The 18,239-nt window shown below is 44.5% G+C and overlaps 2 protein-coding genes, 1 long non-coding RNA gene and 1 other non-coding gene across 7 annotated transcripts in view; 2 read left to right on the forward strand and 2 right to left on the reverse strand.

The window, feature by feature from the left end:
- Window positions 1–3,521, reverse strand: part of hmox2b (heme oxygenase 2b) — a 7,869-nt gene extending 4,348 nt beyond the window's left edge. Inside the window, exons 1-5 of one of the 4 annotated variants that reach the window (XM_023268987.3) lie at window positions 3,454–3,521; window positions 2,998–3,072; window positions 1,558–1,665; window positions 1,332–1,449; window positions 157–648 (exon numbers count right to left, since the gene is read on the reverse strand). In XM_023268987.3, coding sequence (XP_023124755.2) covers window positions 157–648; window positions 1,332–1,449; window positions 1,558–1,616 — 669 coding nt within the window. In that variant the 5' untranslated portion in view covers window positions 1,617–1,665; window positions 2,998–3,072; window positions 3,454–3,521. The other 3 variants (XM_023268988.3, XM_023268986.3, XM_035947581.2) reach the window with 3 other exon arrangements.
- Window positions 3,522–11,558: 8,037 nt separating this feature from the next.
- Window positions 11,559–18,021, forward strand: LOC111567729 (tubulin epsilon and delta complex protein 2). The gene is made up of 9 exons (XM_023269019.3): window positions 11,559–12,050; window positions 13,599–13,657; window positions 13,775–14,189; window positions 14,272–14,325; window positions 15,772–15,850; window positions 15,970–16,264; window positions 16,472–16,546; window positions 17,453–17,634; window positions 17,714–18,021. Exons 1-9 carry the CDS (start codon window positions 11,842–11,844, stop codon window positions 17,849–17,851), a joined length of 1,506 nt encoding a protein of 501 aa, XP_023124787.1. The 5' UTR covers window positions 11,559–11,841; the 3' UTR covers window positions 17,852–18,021.
- Window positions 12,159–12,232, forward strand: trnat-agu (transfer RNA threonine (anticodon AGU)). Its single transcript has one exon. It is a non-coding gene; the product is annotated as a tRNA-Thr (tRNA).
- LOC118470197 (uncharacterized) lies at window positions 16,150–17,344 on the reverse strand. Its single transcript, XR_004847226.2, has 3 exons — window positions 16,940–17,344; window positions 16,404–16,617; window positions 16,150–16,287 (listed from the first exon to the last, which is right to left on the reverse strand). It is a non-coding gene; the product is annotated as an uncharacterized LOC118470197 (long non-coding RNA).
- Window positions 18,022–18,239: the final 218 nt, after the last annotated feature.

Here is an 18,239-nt window from a genome sequence, read left to right on the forward strand (position 1 = left end):
TATCATCTCAGATTACTGATTAGCCAGCAGGTGTATTGGTTGTGACTAATCCTGACAAAACTGATAATAACTCTGTGAACTGGACCAGCCTGGTCTGCTGTTAGTTCTGAACCTTCATTCTGAACAGAATAAAGCCCTCATTTCCAGCTGCTGTACCTCCATGTTGAAGAGGAAGGCCTTGACGGCTTCGTCCACCAGCCTCTTCTTGGTGTCCAGGTCCAGGTCCAGCTCGTTCATGCGGCTGCGGTAGAGCTGCTTGAAGGCTTTGGCGCTGTGGATGGCATCGAACTGGTAGAACTCCAGGCCCTCTCCGGTGGGTGGCAGCTTCAAGGCCCTCTGCGCCACCTTCTTCAGAACTTGGCCTCCAGACAGGTCCCCCATGTAGCGGGTGTAGGCGTGGGCCACCAGCAGGACCGGGTCCTCCTGCCCCACCTGCTGGATGCGGTCCACATAGCGCTGGGTGGCCTGGGAGCAGCTCACCTGGCTCTGCCAGTCCGGACCATAGAAGTACTGGAGGTCCCGGGCCAGAGCTTCATGTCGGTGAAGCTCTACAGGAAAGTACAAAGGAGCAAAGTGGGGGTGGTCCTTGTTCCTCTCGATCTCCTCCTCCATGGCTGAGTAGGTGTAGTAGAGCGCCACAGCGCCCCTCTGAGGAGGACAGAGGAACCGTTAGTGGAGCAGAAACATCTGAGAATTTTAAATATGAATCACCATCTGCTGCTGGACAGGTTCTCTCCTTCCTGCTGTCCTCACTTCTGTTGCCTCTTTGTGTTTGCAGGTAAACATTTATTTATGGAATTTATTCAGACATGCCACAGCTTCATAAAACCAAAAAAAAAAAAAAAAACACACAAAAGAAACAACCGAACCAAATCCACAGCTTTAAATACCGTCTGAAAACAGCAGGATGGAATTGATCTGATTACAGCGACACATCTGTTTACATCAAACCTGATACCTTTATACCTCTTTATTCCACATCATTATTATTTTAAATAGGTGGACTCATTTTGAGATGATTATCCAGACTGTTCACACACTGATGAACTTCTGCTCTTCATGGACTTTTATCATTTAAATGTCTTCTTATTTCTTAGTTCCAGTCTTGTTTCTGTTTGTTGTTCTCAGGGAGGAACTTGTTTGGTCTGAATATTATCTGTGCAGCTCTAAATTTAACTAAATGATTAAATTTCTCAGTATTTGTGTAGGAGAACAGTCTTTTAGTCACTCATTATCTCCACATTATGTTCATATGATCTATATAAATAATATGAACATGCTGTTGTTTGGTAAAGATCTTCCTCCCATCAGTGTGATTCCTTCAGACTGACCTTGAACAGCTCTTTACGGATCCGTCCTCTCAGGAAATCTTTCACAAACTGAGTGTTCTCGGCCTTCTCATGGATCTCTTTGGTTCCTGCTGCCAACATCTCAGACAGATCCTCTGGACTGAAGAACAATAAAGAAAGAAATAAATGGTGTTTGATGGAACCAGAAGCTCATGATTAGCTTCTCATTTCAGTGTTAAACAGGAACATTACAGTAGCAGAGGTTCACCTGAGGGCGTCGTCCTTCCCATCATGCACTGGTCCTCTTCCATTAGCTGCTGCCTCCATCTGATCAGGGAGCAGATCTTCCCTAGAGATCTTTAAAATCTGTAGAAGTCTAAAAGGAGCAGCACAGGGTTAGTTTAGGGTTTAGATCAGTCATGTTTAACTGTCATCACATTATCTCTAAACACTGGAATTGTTTAGCTCAATTAGTAGCAACAATAGCAGCTTGAATGAGTTTAATTTATCAATATTAGTCAATAACTTGAGTATTGATTGATTAACTGCTGATCGGAGTAAATGAGGGAACTGATAAAGTCTAAAAACACACAGCAACAACACACAAACTCTACCATTCAGCAGTTTAAAATCACTTAGAAATGTTCTTATTGTTGAAAGAAAAGCATTTTTTTTCAGTGACGATAGCATGAAATGAATGATAAATCCAGTGTAGACATTGTTAATGTGGTAAATGACTATTGTAGCTGGAAACAGCTGATTTTTAATGGAATATCTCCATAGAGGTACAGAGGAACATTTCCAGCAACCATCACTCCTGTGTTCTAATGCTACATTGTGTTAGCTAATGGTGTTGAAAGGCTCATTGATGATTAGAAAACCCTTGTGCAGTTATGTTAGCACATGGATAAAAGTGGGAGTTTTCATGGAAAACATGGAATTATCTGTGTGACCCCAGACTGTTGAACAATAGTGTAGATATGTAGACTGTAGATTCTTGGTAGAGTTGAGGGCTGCAAAACCTAAACTTTACCAAGAATCTACAGTCTACTATCCTGAACTTTACCAAGAACCTACAGTCTACTTGCATTTCTTCAAATTAACTCATCTTAAAGGGCACAAGAACATCCCTGAAAAACCTCCAAAGGTTCTTGAGGTGTTTCAGTTGAAGCCAAACTGTCCTATAAACATGTAGGAGGTCACCAGAATCAGCAGGATTCATTCCTAAGTGACATTCAGCAGTAATTCATCCTGTTGTTGAGATATTTCCACCAAACCTGGGGCTGACCAGCCGACTACTCGTCCATACAGTGAGCCAGCACGACTAAAACACCTCATCTACTGCAGATTAAATGCACCTTGTGGTCCCTCAGACTGTTCTTTGGACCGCTTTGGCGTCCCAAACCCCAGATTGAGAACCGCTGGCCCTGGACGTCCACCCAGACTTTCCTCTCTCCAACCCCTTTGACAGACTTGTGACAAATGACCCCAAACTTTTCAACGATAGTGTAAATTACACACTGGATTATTAAAGACAACTTTCCTGAGTAAGGAGGAAAAACCACAGACCATAATTTAATGCACTAAAAACCACAATCACCATATCAAAGCTGTTAATAATCACTAACTGTATGAACACCTGCTGATGTTTAAAACTCAGTGAAATAAAAGACAGAAAACCATCCAGGTAGTTCACATTAACTCTTACCCAACAGACAGCAGATCCCTGATCAGACAGAAGCTCAGCTGGACAGAGCTCTGGTGGATGTTTGGAGGCCAGGAGCTGAAAGGACAGACGAGAAAACCTTCAACAACAAAAGGTTGACAGCAGAGCAGGCCTTCTGGTGTTTACCAGCAGCCAGAGAGCAGCTAGAACAAACAGAAGCACCTTATGGAAGTCATTGAAGCCCATCCAGACCCCTCTAACCAGAACACCACCTGAGTCCAGCTTTAGAGGACATCAGAGGAGATGCTCCAACTTATATTCAGACTAACAGCTAACTTTACCGGCTAGCTCAGTTAGCTGCAGCTAGCCATCGTAGAAACCAACAAACGGTGGAATAATCCCCGGTAACGGTTAGTTCCAGAGCAGAGCGACGCGCTTCTTCACGTCTAGGTTCGGTTTAATGTCGCTGAAGTCTGAGAAGACAGAAGCAGAACAAACCTTCTCCGGTACACCGAACAAACCGGAATGCGGAGCTCAACGAAGCCGGACGTCTGACTCCGCCCCCAGCCGGCCGACACTGGTCACGTGATTCTCTCCAGGAAGCGAGAAGTCATTTTGTAGTCCGTAACACATCGAAGTGTAGTTCTTACTGCGCAATGCTACCAGTGTGGCTGGGTTACTACTTCTGCTGCTACTGGTAGTAATCTACCGACTTACAACTAATGATATGAACCGTGTTAGGTAATATTAATATTATTACTAGTAGTAGTACGATTAGTATTGTTATTATTAATATTACTAGTAGTAGCAATAGTAGTATTATTAGCATTATTTATTATTATTATTATTATTAGTAGTAGTAGTAGTAGTAGTAGTAGTAGTAGTAGTACTAGGAAATGCAAGTAGATCGTAGATTCTTGGTAAAGTTCAGGCTGCAGTAGTAGTAGTAGTATTACTGAACTACGATAGTTCATAATATTGTCATTTTTAAAGCAGTGAAAAATAAAACAGATGACGAAGCAGTAAATCATGATGCTGCATGGCCACACAGACACTGGACATTTGGACGTCATATTTTTATTTAGTGTTTGTTTGTTTGTTTGGTCTTCACCTCAGCACGTTGAATTTAAAATAAAATATTGGAATAAAACAACCTTTAAATCTCAGCTTGGATGGATGGATGGATGGATGGATGGATGGTGGATGGATGATGATGGATGGATGAATGGATGATGGATGGATGATTGTATGGATGGTGGATGGATGATGGATGAATGGATGATGGATGGATGATTGTATGGATGATGATGAATAATGATGGATGGATGGATGGATGGATGATGGATGGATGGATGATGGATGGATGGATGGATGATGAATGGATGGATGATGATGGATGGATGATGGATGATGGATGATGATGAATGATGATGGATGGATGATGGATGGATGGATGATGGATGGATGATGATGATGGATGATGGATGGATGGTGGATGGATGATGGATGAATGGATGATGGATGGATGATTGTATGGATGATGATGAATAATGATGGATGGATGGATGGATGGATGGATGGATGGATGGATGATGGATGGATGGATGGATGGATGGATGGATGGATGGATGGATGGATGGATCATGAATTTGAAGCCATGAATACATTTTAGGAATATTTCTGATGACCCACTCATGATGTGAACATAGAAAACTAGAACATCTGTGGAGTCCCACCAGACCAGGACCTTCTTATCTACAGTGTTTTATCAGAGGAGCTTCAGAAAGCTTCATCTTACTGATCCACTCATTGATCCATTAGAGGACTGAGAGCCGTGAGCTGGTGGCATGAAGAGTTTTCTGATTCCTGATTCCTCATTCTTGTCATATTTGAATGTAAATGAATATCAGGGAGAGATTTACTACAGTTACATTAAAGTACTACTACTACCACCGTGAACGACGCAAACCCGGAGAACAAGAGGGAGCAGCTACCGACCCAGCGCACCAAGACCGACCCAGGCGGCCCGGGGCACGAAGACCCACCCGCCACCCAAACCCCAACCCCGCCCACCCCCGTCCCCACCAAACCCCCCACCCCACCACCCGACCCGCCCACCCCCACCCCCTCCCCCACCCCCGAGGGGGCCAACGGCCCCACACAGCCAGGAAGCCAGACACAGGGGCCGAGCGGCCCACCGAAGGGGCGGCAACCAGACCAGCACAAGGCAGGCCACCACCGGGAGCCGGCCAGAGGAAATCGGAGCCGGGACCCGATGTGAGTCCAGAGGGTAAAAATGGACAGTGTGGTGGGGCCCGGCGACGCCGACAGGGAGGCACCCCGCATACCCCCCGCACTAGGCCCCAGGTGAGCGCAGTACACCCAGGGCCCCCACTCCCCGCAATGCGCCCTGACAACCCACCAGGACAGAGCCACCACATGCCGCCAGCCCGCAGTACAGCCACAGCGCCCACCAGGACGGCCAATCCAGCCCTCGCAGCCCACCAAGAGCCATCGCACCAGACTGGACCCGTCGGGCACGCAGGAGAACCCCCCCCGACCACAGCCCCCAGGTCCCGGGGACCCCCCGGCCACAGCAACACGGATGATGGTCCACCCCCGCCACCCCATAGCCATAAGGGGGCCGGGTCCCACCAGCGAGGCCATATTGGTGAAATCCCCCCCATTACTCCCTATTAACATGTCTCCCGATCCCAGACTGGAGACATTATCCCTGCACCGTGATAGTGTAACCCTGAGTGTCATGTGGTGCATTAAAAGTGGGGAGGCTGGGTGAGGCGTCCAGGGGGCAGGCCAGAGGACCACAGAGGATGGCTACTCTGCAGCCTACCCTGGCCCAAGTTCCCTGAGCCGTCCCAGACCTACCCCCAAGGTGTGAGTGTGTGTGGTGCATTAAAAAGAAATTAGAGAGCAGGGGAGGCAAGCAAGAGGGTGATGGGGAAGAGACAAGGCCGTCGAGCCCTGCCATCCACCCCACCACAGAGCCCATCACTCCTGCCCCCACCTGCTCTCAGGGCCCTAACTGTCGTGTCCCTATATGTGCCTAAGAGTAACTATATACAGTGATGTGTGAAGTATGTGAAGTGCACAGTAAGAGGCAGTCTGGTGTGGATCCGGCCCATGAGGACAGAGCAGCGGGGGAGACAGGTAGAGTATACTGGGTTTTAATTGGGAGCCTGTAATTTCCAGTGCTTTCCACCAAGCAGACAAGGTGGAAGCGATCATAGGGTTCTTGAAGCAGGAGTGATGTTTAAGGGCAGAAGTGATAAAGGGAAGGTCAAAGATTTTGATCTGGTTACAATCTAACTGTTCTAGTTCCAGCCAGGAGTTATATTCTTCATGTGGATGTATCCATTTGCAACCATTGCGAAATCGCTGGATATTTTTTGCAGCACGGCAAATATGTTAGCTATGTCCCGTCCCAGTCTCCGACATGCTGCTGTCGCCATCATTCTGTGGCAGGGCCGTGCAGAGACCTTTGGAGGGCCAGGTGCTCAAAGTTAAAAGGGGACACATGGTGGAGCACCAATTTGAAACACCATACAGAAACATACCTGACAATATAACTGGCTGAATTGTAGCAACCCATATTCATGGAGAAGGTAATATGGAAGCAGTGGTGCAATGGTTAAGTCTGTGGACTACTGGTTAGAAGGTCAGTGGTTCAAACCCTGATGTGACCCCCATCAGGTCCTTCAAGTTATTGTTATTTTGCAGTTGAATTTACATCACCATTAGACACTGGACTGTTTAACTGTGGCTACTCTTCCTGGAGTCCTTGCTTTTAAATTTCATACCTTTTCCAGACATGTACTGTAGAGCCACGGATTTGCTCCATGGTGCTGATTCATAATCTGCCCTTTATTATTCATAGTGCTAATAATAAAGTAAACAAAAAAGATACAGAAATCATGTATTTAAATGTATTTGTGCTTTTATTCAGTTTGACTATCCACTTTGCGCAAGACAGCAAGGTTCTAAATGTTATATATTTTATATTTATGCATATTATATTTAATTTGTCTATATATACAAATGTTATAAACAAGTACTGATATCTTTAAATGAGAGGTTGAGAAAATCACAATTCAAATTCTTCTAATTATTATTGTATTTATACTGCAATAGTCCAAAATTATGTGAAAATGCATGTACGTAGTTTCAGTGAAATAACATAACCTCTGTCTCATTGCCTCTAGAAACAGGAAACACACTGCAACTCACTGACAGTAAAATAATACATCTCTCTGATGCACTTTGCCCATGACAACAGAAACATACAGAAACAAAAAGAAGCCTGGCAGACTTTATCCTCTCAGCAGCTGTGTGGTTAACTAGCGGCTAGAACTGATGACAGGTGTGTGTGCAGAGTCAGACACACACACACAGGATGCTCACTTCATCAGTCATCTTGCAAAAATACACCGTACATAAACGAATCCCGCTGCAGAACCTCCTCTCCATCAGGACCATCAGTTGTTGATGTCCTCCCTCGGGTCTCCGGTTTCTAGACTAGCGGCGCTAGCGCAGAGCTACAGGGAACATCTGGACCCCTCAGAGCAGTGGGGGACGTCTACGTAGATCACGTGACCGACCGACGGTAGATCTGAATTATTTTTAGTTTTGTTTTATTTATTATTTTGGTCCTCAGAGACTTTTACACACACACACACACACACACACACACACACACACACACACACACACACACACACACACACACACACACACACACACACACACACACACACACACACACACACACACACACACTTACAAATAAAAACAAAATTAAATAGAATTTAAAAAAGCAACTTTGACAACAGGGCACTTTGGGCATCAAGGAGCAAAGGGGCAGGTGCTTCGGCCCCCTCCGCCCTGCACGTGCCTGCTCTGTGGGTTTTGAGACCTCAAATGTTTCTTAATATCCCCGCTTTTCAGTTGCTTCGCCATTCTGATTAATAAAGAGAGTTTCTATATGTAAGACACGATTCTATAACTGTGGTTAAAAATGACTAAAGAAGATATTTGGTGATGCTAGTTGGAGCTCCCACTCAGGCAGCCATCTTCACCCACCGCGTCACGTGATTCCAAATTCTCATTTAGATTTTTAATCTAGAATAATCACGCTGGAAACATCAGAGACGGAGAGAAAGATCAAATGAATCAGTACAAACTAGAAATTAACGAGGGGATCCAAGACAAACCATCCATCTATGATCTAAACACTGTTTAATCCTCATCAGGGTCATGGGGGGTGGAGTCTATCCTAGCTGATTGAGGGTGAAGGCAGGAGACACCTGGACAGGTAACAGTCTATCACAGCGCTACACATAGAGACAAACAATCACACAGGGAGAACATAGAAACTCCATGAAGAAGGGAAGGCTGGGATGTGAACCAGGGATCTTCTAGCTGCAAGGCAACAGTGCTAACCACTGATCCACTGTGCAGCCCACAAACCATCCATCATCTATACACTGTTGAACCATCATTAGGGTCGGTGGGGGGGCAGAGTCTATCCCAGCTGACTTGGGGTGAAGGCAGGGGACACCTGGACAGGTAACAGTCTGTTGCAGGGCTACATATAGAGACAACAATCCATCCATCATCTGTATCCTCTGTAGGGTATCTAGGGGTGGAGTCTATCCCAGCTGACTGAGGGTAAAGGTTCACCTGGACAGGTAACAGTCTATCAGACAACTGGACTGACATTCACACCTAGGGACAGGTTAGAACCACCAGTGAACCTCAGCAGGTCTGTGGACTGTGGGAGAAAGCTGGAGAACCTGGAGAACCCAGCAGGAGAACATGGAGACAGAGAAAGACCAGAACCAGGCCGGGACGTGAACCAGAGATCTTCTAGTGATGTTCAAGACCAACCTCCACATAAAGTTCAGTCAAATCCAGTGAAGAACAGGAACTACCAGTGACAGAGGAGCGTCTGTGGTGTTGGTCCAGAAGCAGAACTCCAGAACCTCACCCTCCTCTCCACGGGTGAACTTCACATGTCGGACAAACACAGCAGGTCTGCCACTGACATCCACACCTGATAATGATCTGCTGGTGTTTTTGTGCACGTATGATTCACGCATGCTGTTCATGAATTATGTGCAATCGGCTGTTTGTGTTGCCGAGCAGATTTATCCATCCGTGTGTGAGTCCGTGTGTAAAGCCTGCTGTATGTAGTGTGTGTGTACATGTGTGTGACTGTCGGTCTGGTGTTGGTCTGGTGTCAGATGCTCGGTCGGTGGGGCGGCTGACTGCTGATCCATGGGAGGCTGGTGGGGGAAGGATGAGCTAACGAGATGATTCACTCCCTCCAGTGGTGCCAGCAAGCTGTTGCCTTTTTATTGAATTGCTTTGGGATGAGCTTTTGTGGCGCTGATGCAGTTCAATCAGAGAGGAGGCCTGAGAGGAGGAGTTGCCAAACCTCCTCCTCTTGGTGCCCATTTATCGACGACAACCAACAAAACTAAATATGTATTTGACATTCATGTCCCTGTTTGTTCACTGAAGCATTCTTTGGAACAGTTTGGCTCCAGATGAGTTTTTCAGTCTTCGCTGAGGACTCCATGAGAGATTTCAGTGTGCCAATAGTGAGCAGATAAACACCCGGTGGTCTATTTCTCCATCCTGACACCTGGGATCTTTACTGAACATAGAATAACTCAGTGGAACGGAATAAATGTGTGCTTTCTAATGAAACGTTGCACAACCGAAGCCATGTGGGCAGAAAGAAGGGCTGATGTGTTAACTGGCAAGGATGTGAATCAGTGAGTTCAGAGCCACATGCAGGTATTTCAGGAACAAACAGCAAACTGTAATCCAGAAGCTGTTATTAAAAAAAAACTAACCGCAGTCCAGAAAAATAAAAACAAGATTCACCAAAAATCCAAAACAATAACAAAACCCCATGATATATACCGAAACCAGAAATAAAGAAACACAAAAAGGCTAAAAAAAACAACTACAAAACAAAGGCAGAACCAGAGGGAAGCAATATGGTGGATGAACTGACAAAGACAGACAACAGAAAAAACAATTTAAATACAAGACACACGTGATTGATAGGATACAGGTGAAACTAATCAGAGAAATGAAAGAGGAGGGAAAAGAGGGACAAATAACAGAAGCAAACACACAAAGAAAGACAATATCAAAATAAAATAGGAAGAAACTAAAAAGAGTCATGAAAGCTCTGATTTGATTTGATATATTTATCCGTCCTGTGAAAACGCTGCTGAGATGTTGGTTCTGATTAAACATTCAGATTAATATCTCTTGTAAATCAACATTACTGATGCTGTCACTTATTGCTGCTCACAAAATGACAAATTATTTACAGATATTTTACGTTTTTTATTTCACAGATAAATAATCTGGTAATAAAATTCAGACCATTGTCATGGCGATGTGGATGATAAATTCAGTCAGTCACTTTAAGTCTCATTCTTAGATGCTTCTAGTTTTAAATTAAAGTAAAATGTAAAAACTCTGATCTATAAGCGAGTCTTTTTCCAAATCTGATCAGCTGTGAGGTTTTAGTGTTTAATCAGTTTCTGTTTCAGGATTAAAGAACAATAATCTCTGTGAAAACATCTCCTCTCATGCTGGATCTCCAGGAGAACTGACTGGTCGGCCGGAGGAGCTTTTATATGCGTCATGAGTCATCTGGAACATCAGCATCGGTTACCATGGAGACGTTCGTGGTGTGAAGGGAACTGTTGTAGAGCTAAACCTGAAGGTTCCTCCATCACCTCCTGCTTCGTGGTGCAGAACTCTGCGCTGTGATGTTTTACTAAAGCAGCAGATCAACATCCCTCATAACCTGCTGTTTAGCCTCCTTAGAGCCGCTCACAGTGACAGTAATGCTGAAAACTGGGAGTGCCAGTGGGCTATTAGGGAAAATAATTACAGAACTTAATGATTCTTTTGAGAAGAACGAGCAGCAGCCTGATTAACATTTGGAATTCACATATCATGAGTCAAGTGTGTGAATAAGACCGCACAAGGAACAGATGGAGTTTATATCTTCACATTTCAGCTAAAACATGTTAGATAGAAACAACAAGATCACTTTAATTTGGATTATTTCTTCTAAACAGTTCGGATAAAATCAGTTTCTGTATCGTGTAAAATTTTATTTCATGTGCAATGTTTCATATTTTTATTCCTCAGGTAATATTTCACTGTCATGTAATGGATAACATCTCCTTTTCATTCTCAGGTGCATTATTTCAGTATCATATGTGATGCGATGTGCTACCTCAGTAAAACTTCTCATTTAGCCTTATTTTACTTATTTTATTCAGTGTTGTATTTATATATTACAGCGGTTCATTGTATTTTTATGTCATTCTGTTCATTAAAACAGTAATAGGTTTTATCTCATCTTAAATGAACAAATCGCGGCACAACTCTTTTCTCTGTTGTGCCGAGAAGCGTCCCTGGTAACCATGGCGACGCTTCTCGTCCCTGGTAACCATGGCGACGCTTCTCGTCCCTGGTAACCATGGCGACGCTTCTCGTCCCTGGTAACCATGGTGACGCTTCTCGTCACAACAGAAGTCGCCATAACTTCTCGCGAGAATTGTGACCTCCGTCGTGACGCTGCAACTGCAAAATTTTCGTTTTCGCTTCGTTGTTTTTAATAAAACGCTCCGTGTTTCCCGGCGTTGATCTGAAATATCTGCGTGTTACCGGACAGGTGTTTATTTCGGTCAGAAGGGAGGAACGTGACTTCCGCATCCGGTGGGTTCAGTTCGCGGGTCTTTGAGCTCAACTTAAAGTGGTTTGAATAAAAGTCTCCCAGCGACACGTTAACCGGCTCCGACTGTATGATATCTCCAGTCTGTTTAATATATGATATGTATAGTCTCTGCTCCTGGCGGGTCTATGTCGTATAGTCGTTGTTTTAGCGTTAAACCGGAGCTTCCAACCGTCTGTTCGGTGCCTCGGAGCAGAGAAATGTCGCTGCTGTCGTCGGTGGAGCGTCTCATAAAGATGTACAAAGATGAACAGGTCCAGATTAACGCCAGGACCGAAGTCTACAGAGAAATACTGCGGAGCCTGTAAGTGTGCGTTTACCGGAGCATTAAATAAACCATAAAAAGCAGGTAGAAGGGGCGGAAGTGATGCTGGACTATAAGATCGATACCCGCTGACTGGAGTACCCAGCCGGCGCTGTGGCTTAGTTGGTTAAAGCGCCTGTCTAGTAAACAGGAGATCCTGGGTTCGAATCCCAGCAGTGCCTTTTTCTCATCAGCACTAACCCTCTAGCTGTACGCTGTCTTCATAATTCCTGATATATTTCATGTAATATGTACAATAATCCATCAGTATAATCACTCAGCTGAAGCACATCATAAATACTCCACTGTCCTATTTTATTCTAGTTTACCACTCCTATTTTCTGTTGTGTTCTACTTATATCTTATCACGTTTCTACTTTTTAAGCACTGAATTTCTTATGTTATCTCATTTAGTTTCTCTGAGCAGGATTAATAGAGATTCATCTTATCTTGAGCGTCAAAGGATAAATCACAGCATAAAGCATCCCAAATATAAAATAAACTGAACAGAAATCTAATTATTCCATCCATTGTTTTTAACACGGGTCAATGTGTATTCGTTGTTCCATAACCAGTATTTAATGTTTGACCATTTTCTAAACACAACAGCAAAATTTATATTTTAATGTTTTCTCTAAGTTACGAAAGCAGACCGTTTGTATTTATTATAGTTTATTTAGGGCTGCCACGAAGAGTAGTTTTGATTATTGATATATTATTTTCTCGATTAATTGATTAATATTTTTGGTCACATGATCCTAGAGACTCGTCTTCAGACGTGTTTTATTCAACCAACAGCACACATTCTCAAAATACTGATTAACTGTGGTGTAAAACAAAGAAAAGCAGCTAATTCTCACATTTACAACTGATTGGTTTTCTGCATCTTCAGTCATTTTAACAGTTAATAAATTATTAAAATAGTTGACAGTTAATTTTCTTTTCTAATCATTTTAACTCCAAGTTAGCATCATCTTTGAGGAACTACATCCACCAGAGATGAGTGCTGAACAATTTGGGGATAATATCTTCAGTAATTGTGGTTTTTCTGATCCGTCCAGTGACTGTGATCTGATTTGTGGTGGATTTTTTCAGGCTTCAGTTCAATATTTATTGTGTAATAGGTCTGAAACATGTAATATAACATTAGAATATTATATATAATGAATTTATGAAACCAGTGACAGCTTAAACTCAGATGTGCTACACTCCAGATCCTAAACTATCATCTTTGTCGTTAACTAATTTCAGTAAATTATTTCATGAAACGATGACGTGGTCATGAAGAGAAATCCACACTGGTTGATTTAAGGTCACTGGGGATTTTAAAACTTCCATTAATATCAGAGGTGGCCTTAAACCTGTTGGTAACCTTTATGCATCTAGACAGCAGAATATAAATTATAATAAAGCAAAATTTTAAATTATTCTGTTGCATTAATAAGATTCCAGTTTTGCTCGTTAACACTGATCCAGTTACAGTCATTATTATAATTATATATTAATGGTTAATTTGACTGTTTAATCACATGAACTGTTTTCCAACAGAACACCAGAACCCAAGACGAGCTCCGATGGGTCAGAACCAGCCGATGAAGCTGCAGCAGGTTCGTTTTAAAATACTGCAGATGGACCGAGTTTCTGAGTTCATCTGTTGATAGATATCCAGCAGAAACGAGACAGAAAGAAAACAGAAATCATTGTTTGTTTGTTTCTGTCTTCAGAAGTTGATGTCTCACCTCAGGAGAAGGAGGACATAGATTTACTGGAGCGAGTTCTGCAGAAAGCTCTTCAGGTTCGTACCTCCGCAGAACCTTCTAAAGCAGACTCTGGTGGACAGAAGCTGTCTGGACCTGGAAGGGAAATCAGTGTTTCATCTGCAGCCGTTAAAGGAAGGAAACCAACAGCCATGAAGTCAGCCTTTAAATCCGCCAGTCTGGACAGAAAACAGCAGAGAAAACCTGGATCCTGCTCCACTCTGGGCTCCAGACCTTCAGCTGCCTCCAAACCTAATGAAGACCTTCCTTCCTCCTCAGATGGTCCAGCATTGCTCTCCAGGAACCACCAGCTGAGAGGAGACTTGAGCAGAGCTGCTTCTGGATCCACAGCTTCAGACTGCAGGGAGCTTCAGCAGAGCAGGTTGGCTCTCAGCTGCTCAGTAAAGAACAAGACTTCATGTTCACACAGTCAACCATGATCTCTGTTATCTCCATCCTGCTAGGAAACCTTCTGAACACGCTGCTAGATGGAGATCTGGAAGGAACAAGCAAAACAGGTGACTACAGTCATCCATCCATTATCCATCCATCATCATCCATCATCATATTATCATCATCCATCCATCATCCATCATCATATCATCAACCATCCATTATCCATCCATCATCATTCATCAGCCATCCATCATCCATCCATCTGTCATCCATCCATCATGCATCCATCATCATTCATCATCCATCCATCCATCCATCCATCCACCATCCATCCATCCATCCATCCATCCATCCATCCATCCATCCATCCATCCATCCATCCATCCATCCATCCATCCATCCATCATCATCATCCATCAATCACCCATCCATCTATTATACATATCCATCCATCCATCCATCCATCCATCCATCCATCCATCCATCCATCCATCCATAATCCATCCATCATGATATCATCATCATCCATATCCATCCATCATCATTCATCCATCATCCATCCATCATCATCCATCCATCATCCATCCATCCATCATCATATCATCATCCATCCATCCATCCATCCATCATCATCATCCATCAATCACCCATCCATCTATTATACATATCCATCCATCCATCCATCCATCCATCCATCCATCCATCCATCCATCCATCCATAATCCATCCATCATGATATCATCATCATCCATATCCATCCATCATCATTCATCCATCATCCATCCATCATCATCCATCCATCATCCATCCATCCATCATCATATCATCATCCATCCATCCTTCCATCATCCATCCATCCATCCATCCATCATCCTTCCATCCATCCATCAATCATCCATCCATCTATTATACATTATCCATCCATCATCCATCCATCAATCCATCCATCAATCCATCATCCATCCATCATCCATCCATCAATCATCCATCCATCATCCATCCTTCCATTGATCATCCATCAATCATCCATCCATCTATTATCCATTATCCATCCATCATCCATCAATCATCCATTCATCTATTATCCATTTTTCATACATCCAACATCCATCCATCATTCATCCATCCATCTATTATCCATTATCCATCCATCACCCATCCATCCACCATCCATCAATCATCCATCCATCTATTATCCATCATCCATCCATCCATCCATCCATCCATCCATCCACCACTTAATCCTCATTAGGGTCATGGGGGCGGAGTCTATCCCAGCTGACTGAGGGTGAAGGTTCACCTGGACAGGTAACAGTCTATCTTAGGGCTACACATAGAGACAAACATTCACACCTACAGACAGCATGTTTCTGGACTGTGGGAGGAAGCTGGAGAACCTGGAGAACCCATCAGGGAGAGTCTCCATGTTCTCCTGGGATTAGGGATCTTCTAGCTCTAAGGCGAGAGTGCTAACCACCAAGTCACTATGCAGCCCTGACTACAATCAGCTGGAGATATTCAGAAATAACTCCTGCTGTCGCTCAGTTCCTCGTCTGCTTCTTCTTCAGGTTGTGGGATAAAGTCACGGCCCTCCAGAGGAACTCTGCCCCAGGGAGGAGTGTCTTCATGGTCCGACTGAGAGCTCTGGTATCCTAACGCTGAGCCTGGAGTTATTCTCCAGGAAATCAGTTTGTTTCTTAACCTCTTCCATTCCTTCAGAGATCCTCCCAGTGTGTCCTCTCTGACCTCAACTTCTGCCTGTCTAGTTTCCCAGCGAGTGGCCGAGCGGCAGCCCCGACCAGACCAGAGCTGTGGACAGACGGACCCACCGAGACCACCAGGACCAGACCAGAGCTGTGGACAGACGGACCCACCGAGACCACCAGGACCAGACCAGAGCTGTGGACAGACGGACCCACCGAGACCACCAGGACCAGACCAGAGCTGTGGACAGACGGACCCACCGAGACCACCAGGACCAGACCAGAGCTGTGGACAGACGGACCCACCGAGACCACCAGGATCCTCGGTCCAGAACCCCAGAAACAGCCTCAGAGTCGGGTAAGAAGCCGGAGCAGAACCACCTGCAGGACCAGAAGGGTTTAGATCCATAAAGACATCAGTGTGTTCTCATGCAGTAACACTCGGGACAGGTGGATGTTTTATAGTGTTTATTATGGGCTGGCAGTGAAGTATTTACCCTAACACCAGCTCCACCTGTTCTGCAGTAATTCCCTCTAAGTTCTGGTCTATTCTGTGGTTCTGCAGGCGGTCGGGATGAAGAGTTCGGTTCCTGTGAGATGCCACCAGAGATCCAGACTTCTGCACATCGAGTGGACCAAGGTAAGGATAATTTCACCACAACAACTCTGAAGAACGGTTCCTACAACCACGATGTTTGTGTGAAAGTGGTCCTGAAAAACAAACACATGAGAATCAGCTTTAAAGGCCAACGACGTCCACAAATACCAGGAGTTTGGTTCCAGCTGCTGGTGTCACCCTGAGAATATGGAAGAGAATAATAAAAATAAAGAAACAATAGAAAAAATAAAACTAGTAGTAATAAAATTAAATATAACACAATATATACAGAAATTTACAGCTAGAAAGGAGTATATAAACACAGTAGTGCAGAATGATAATTGCTGTTAACATTCTTATAAACCTGTATGACAGCAGAGTTCCTGATAAAACCCACTGGTGGAGGATCTATGGTTTAGTTTAGAGCTTCAGGACCTTCAGTATGTAACGGGGTTCAGCTCCATGACCTCCTGAAGGCTCTGGGATTTTCCGTTGGCCCTCAGAGGAGCCGGTCACCTTCAGCTCTGTTCCTGAGGACCAGGAGGAGCTCCAGCAGAAGCAATCACTGATCCTCAGACCTCCATCTGGTGTCATCCAGTCCACCATCTCACACCTTCAGGCTCCAGTCAGAGTTCTGTTTCAGAGCCTTTTTATTCTCCAGACTCGTTTAGCTTTATTGCATTTTAGCAGCATTGAGGAATGATTGTGACGAGCGCAGCGCTAACGAGCTAATGCTGCCTCTCCATCACGGCGATGGAAAATGAAAACAGAAACCTCAGAAGCAGATCAGAGCTCTTCCTGGCTGGACAGAGCCTCCTGTGACGGAGGTTTTAAGGCCGTCTGTCCTGCCGTGGTGAAGCAAGGACCAGTTATTTAAAGCTGAGGCAGCAGAGAAACGTTTTAGGGTAGAGTTGCTCACGCTCTAAAAATAACCGTATTTTCCGTCAGAGTGGAAAGCATGGGATCGATGGAGGCCAGAGGGAGGCCGGCTCTGCCCCGCTGGGGTAAGTGCTAGGATAACTGCCCCTCTGCCCCTGACCGTCACCTATACCACAGAGGCTGAGCTCCAGCAGCTGGAGGAGCTGCGCCTGAAGGTGGCGCTGCTTCAGCAGGACGTTCACGTGGAACAGGTAGGAGCTGCAGGAACCTGCTGATGAAGTGTTCTGGAGAGCAGAACCAGTGCTGACAGTCTGTTCTACTGTGGGGCAGGTTCTGCTGGACTGTCTGTCCCCTCGGCTCTGGTCTGGAGAACCTGGAGGTCTGGACCTCGGGGTTCTGAGGGACCTGTACTCGCTGCTGGCTGAAGGAGGCCTGCGTTTCCCTGCAGTGGTCCTGGACTCTGAATAACCCAACACCATGGAGAACCTGTCACTAGAACCAGAACCTCATCAGATAGTGTGACCCTGAAGGTAAACAGGTGTACCTAATAAAGTGATCACTCTTTGTGAAGTCCATCACTGTGTTCTTTCAGTATCTGATGACTGTAATAACAGAATAAAACTGGACTGTTTATCGTCTTTCTGGTTGTTTGTGTCTGAAATGCTGCAGCTCCTATGAAACTACAGAATATTAATGTTCACTCTGGAATTATGTTTATTTATATTTAGTCTCATAAACACTTCATTTTTCTGATGCCTTATTATTTATAATTATTTTCTCTGCCTGAAATTGTCTTAACGTAGTAACCTGGAGCCACTGACGGCCAGCAGGTGGCGCTAAGCTCTCAGTGAGCTCA

Source organism: Amphiprion ocellaris, chromosome 19 (genome assembly GCF_022539595.1).
Source record: "Amphiprion ocellaris isolate individual 3 ecotype Okinawa chromosome 19, ASM2253959v1, whole genome shotgun sequence".
NCBI classification, from domain to species: domain Eukaryota; kingdom Metazoa; phylum Chordata; class Actinopteri; family Pomacentridae; genus Amphiprion; species Amphiprion ocellaris.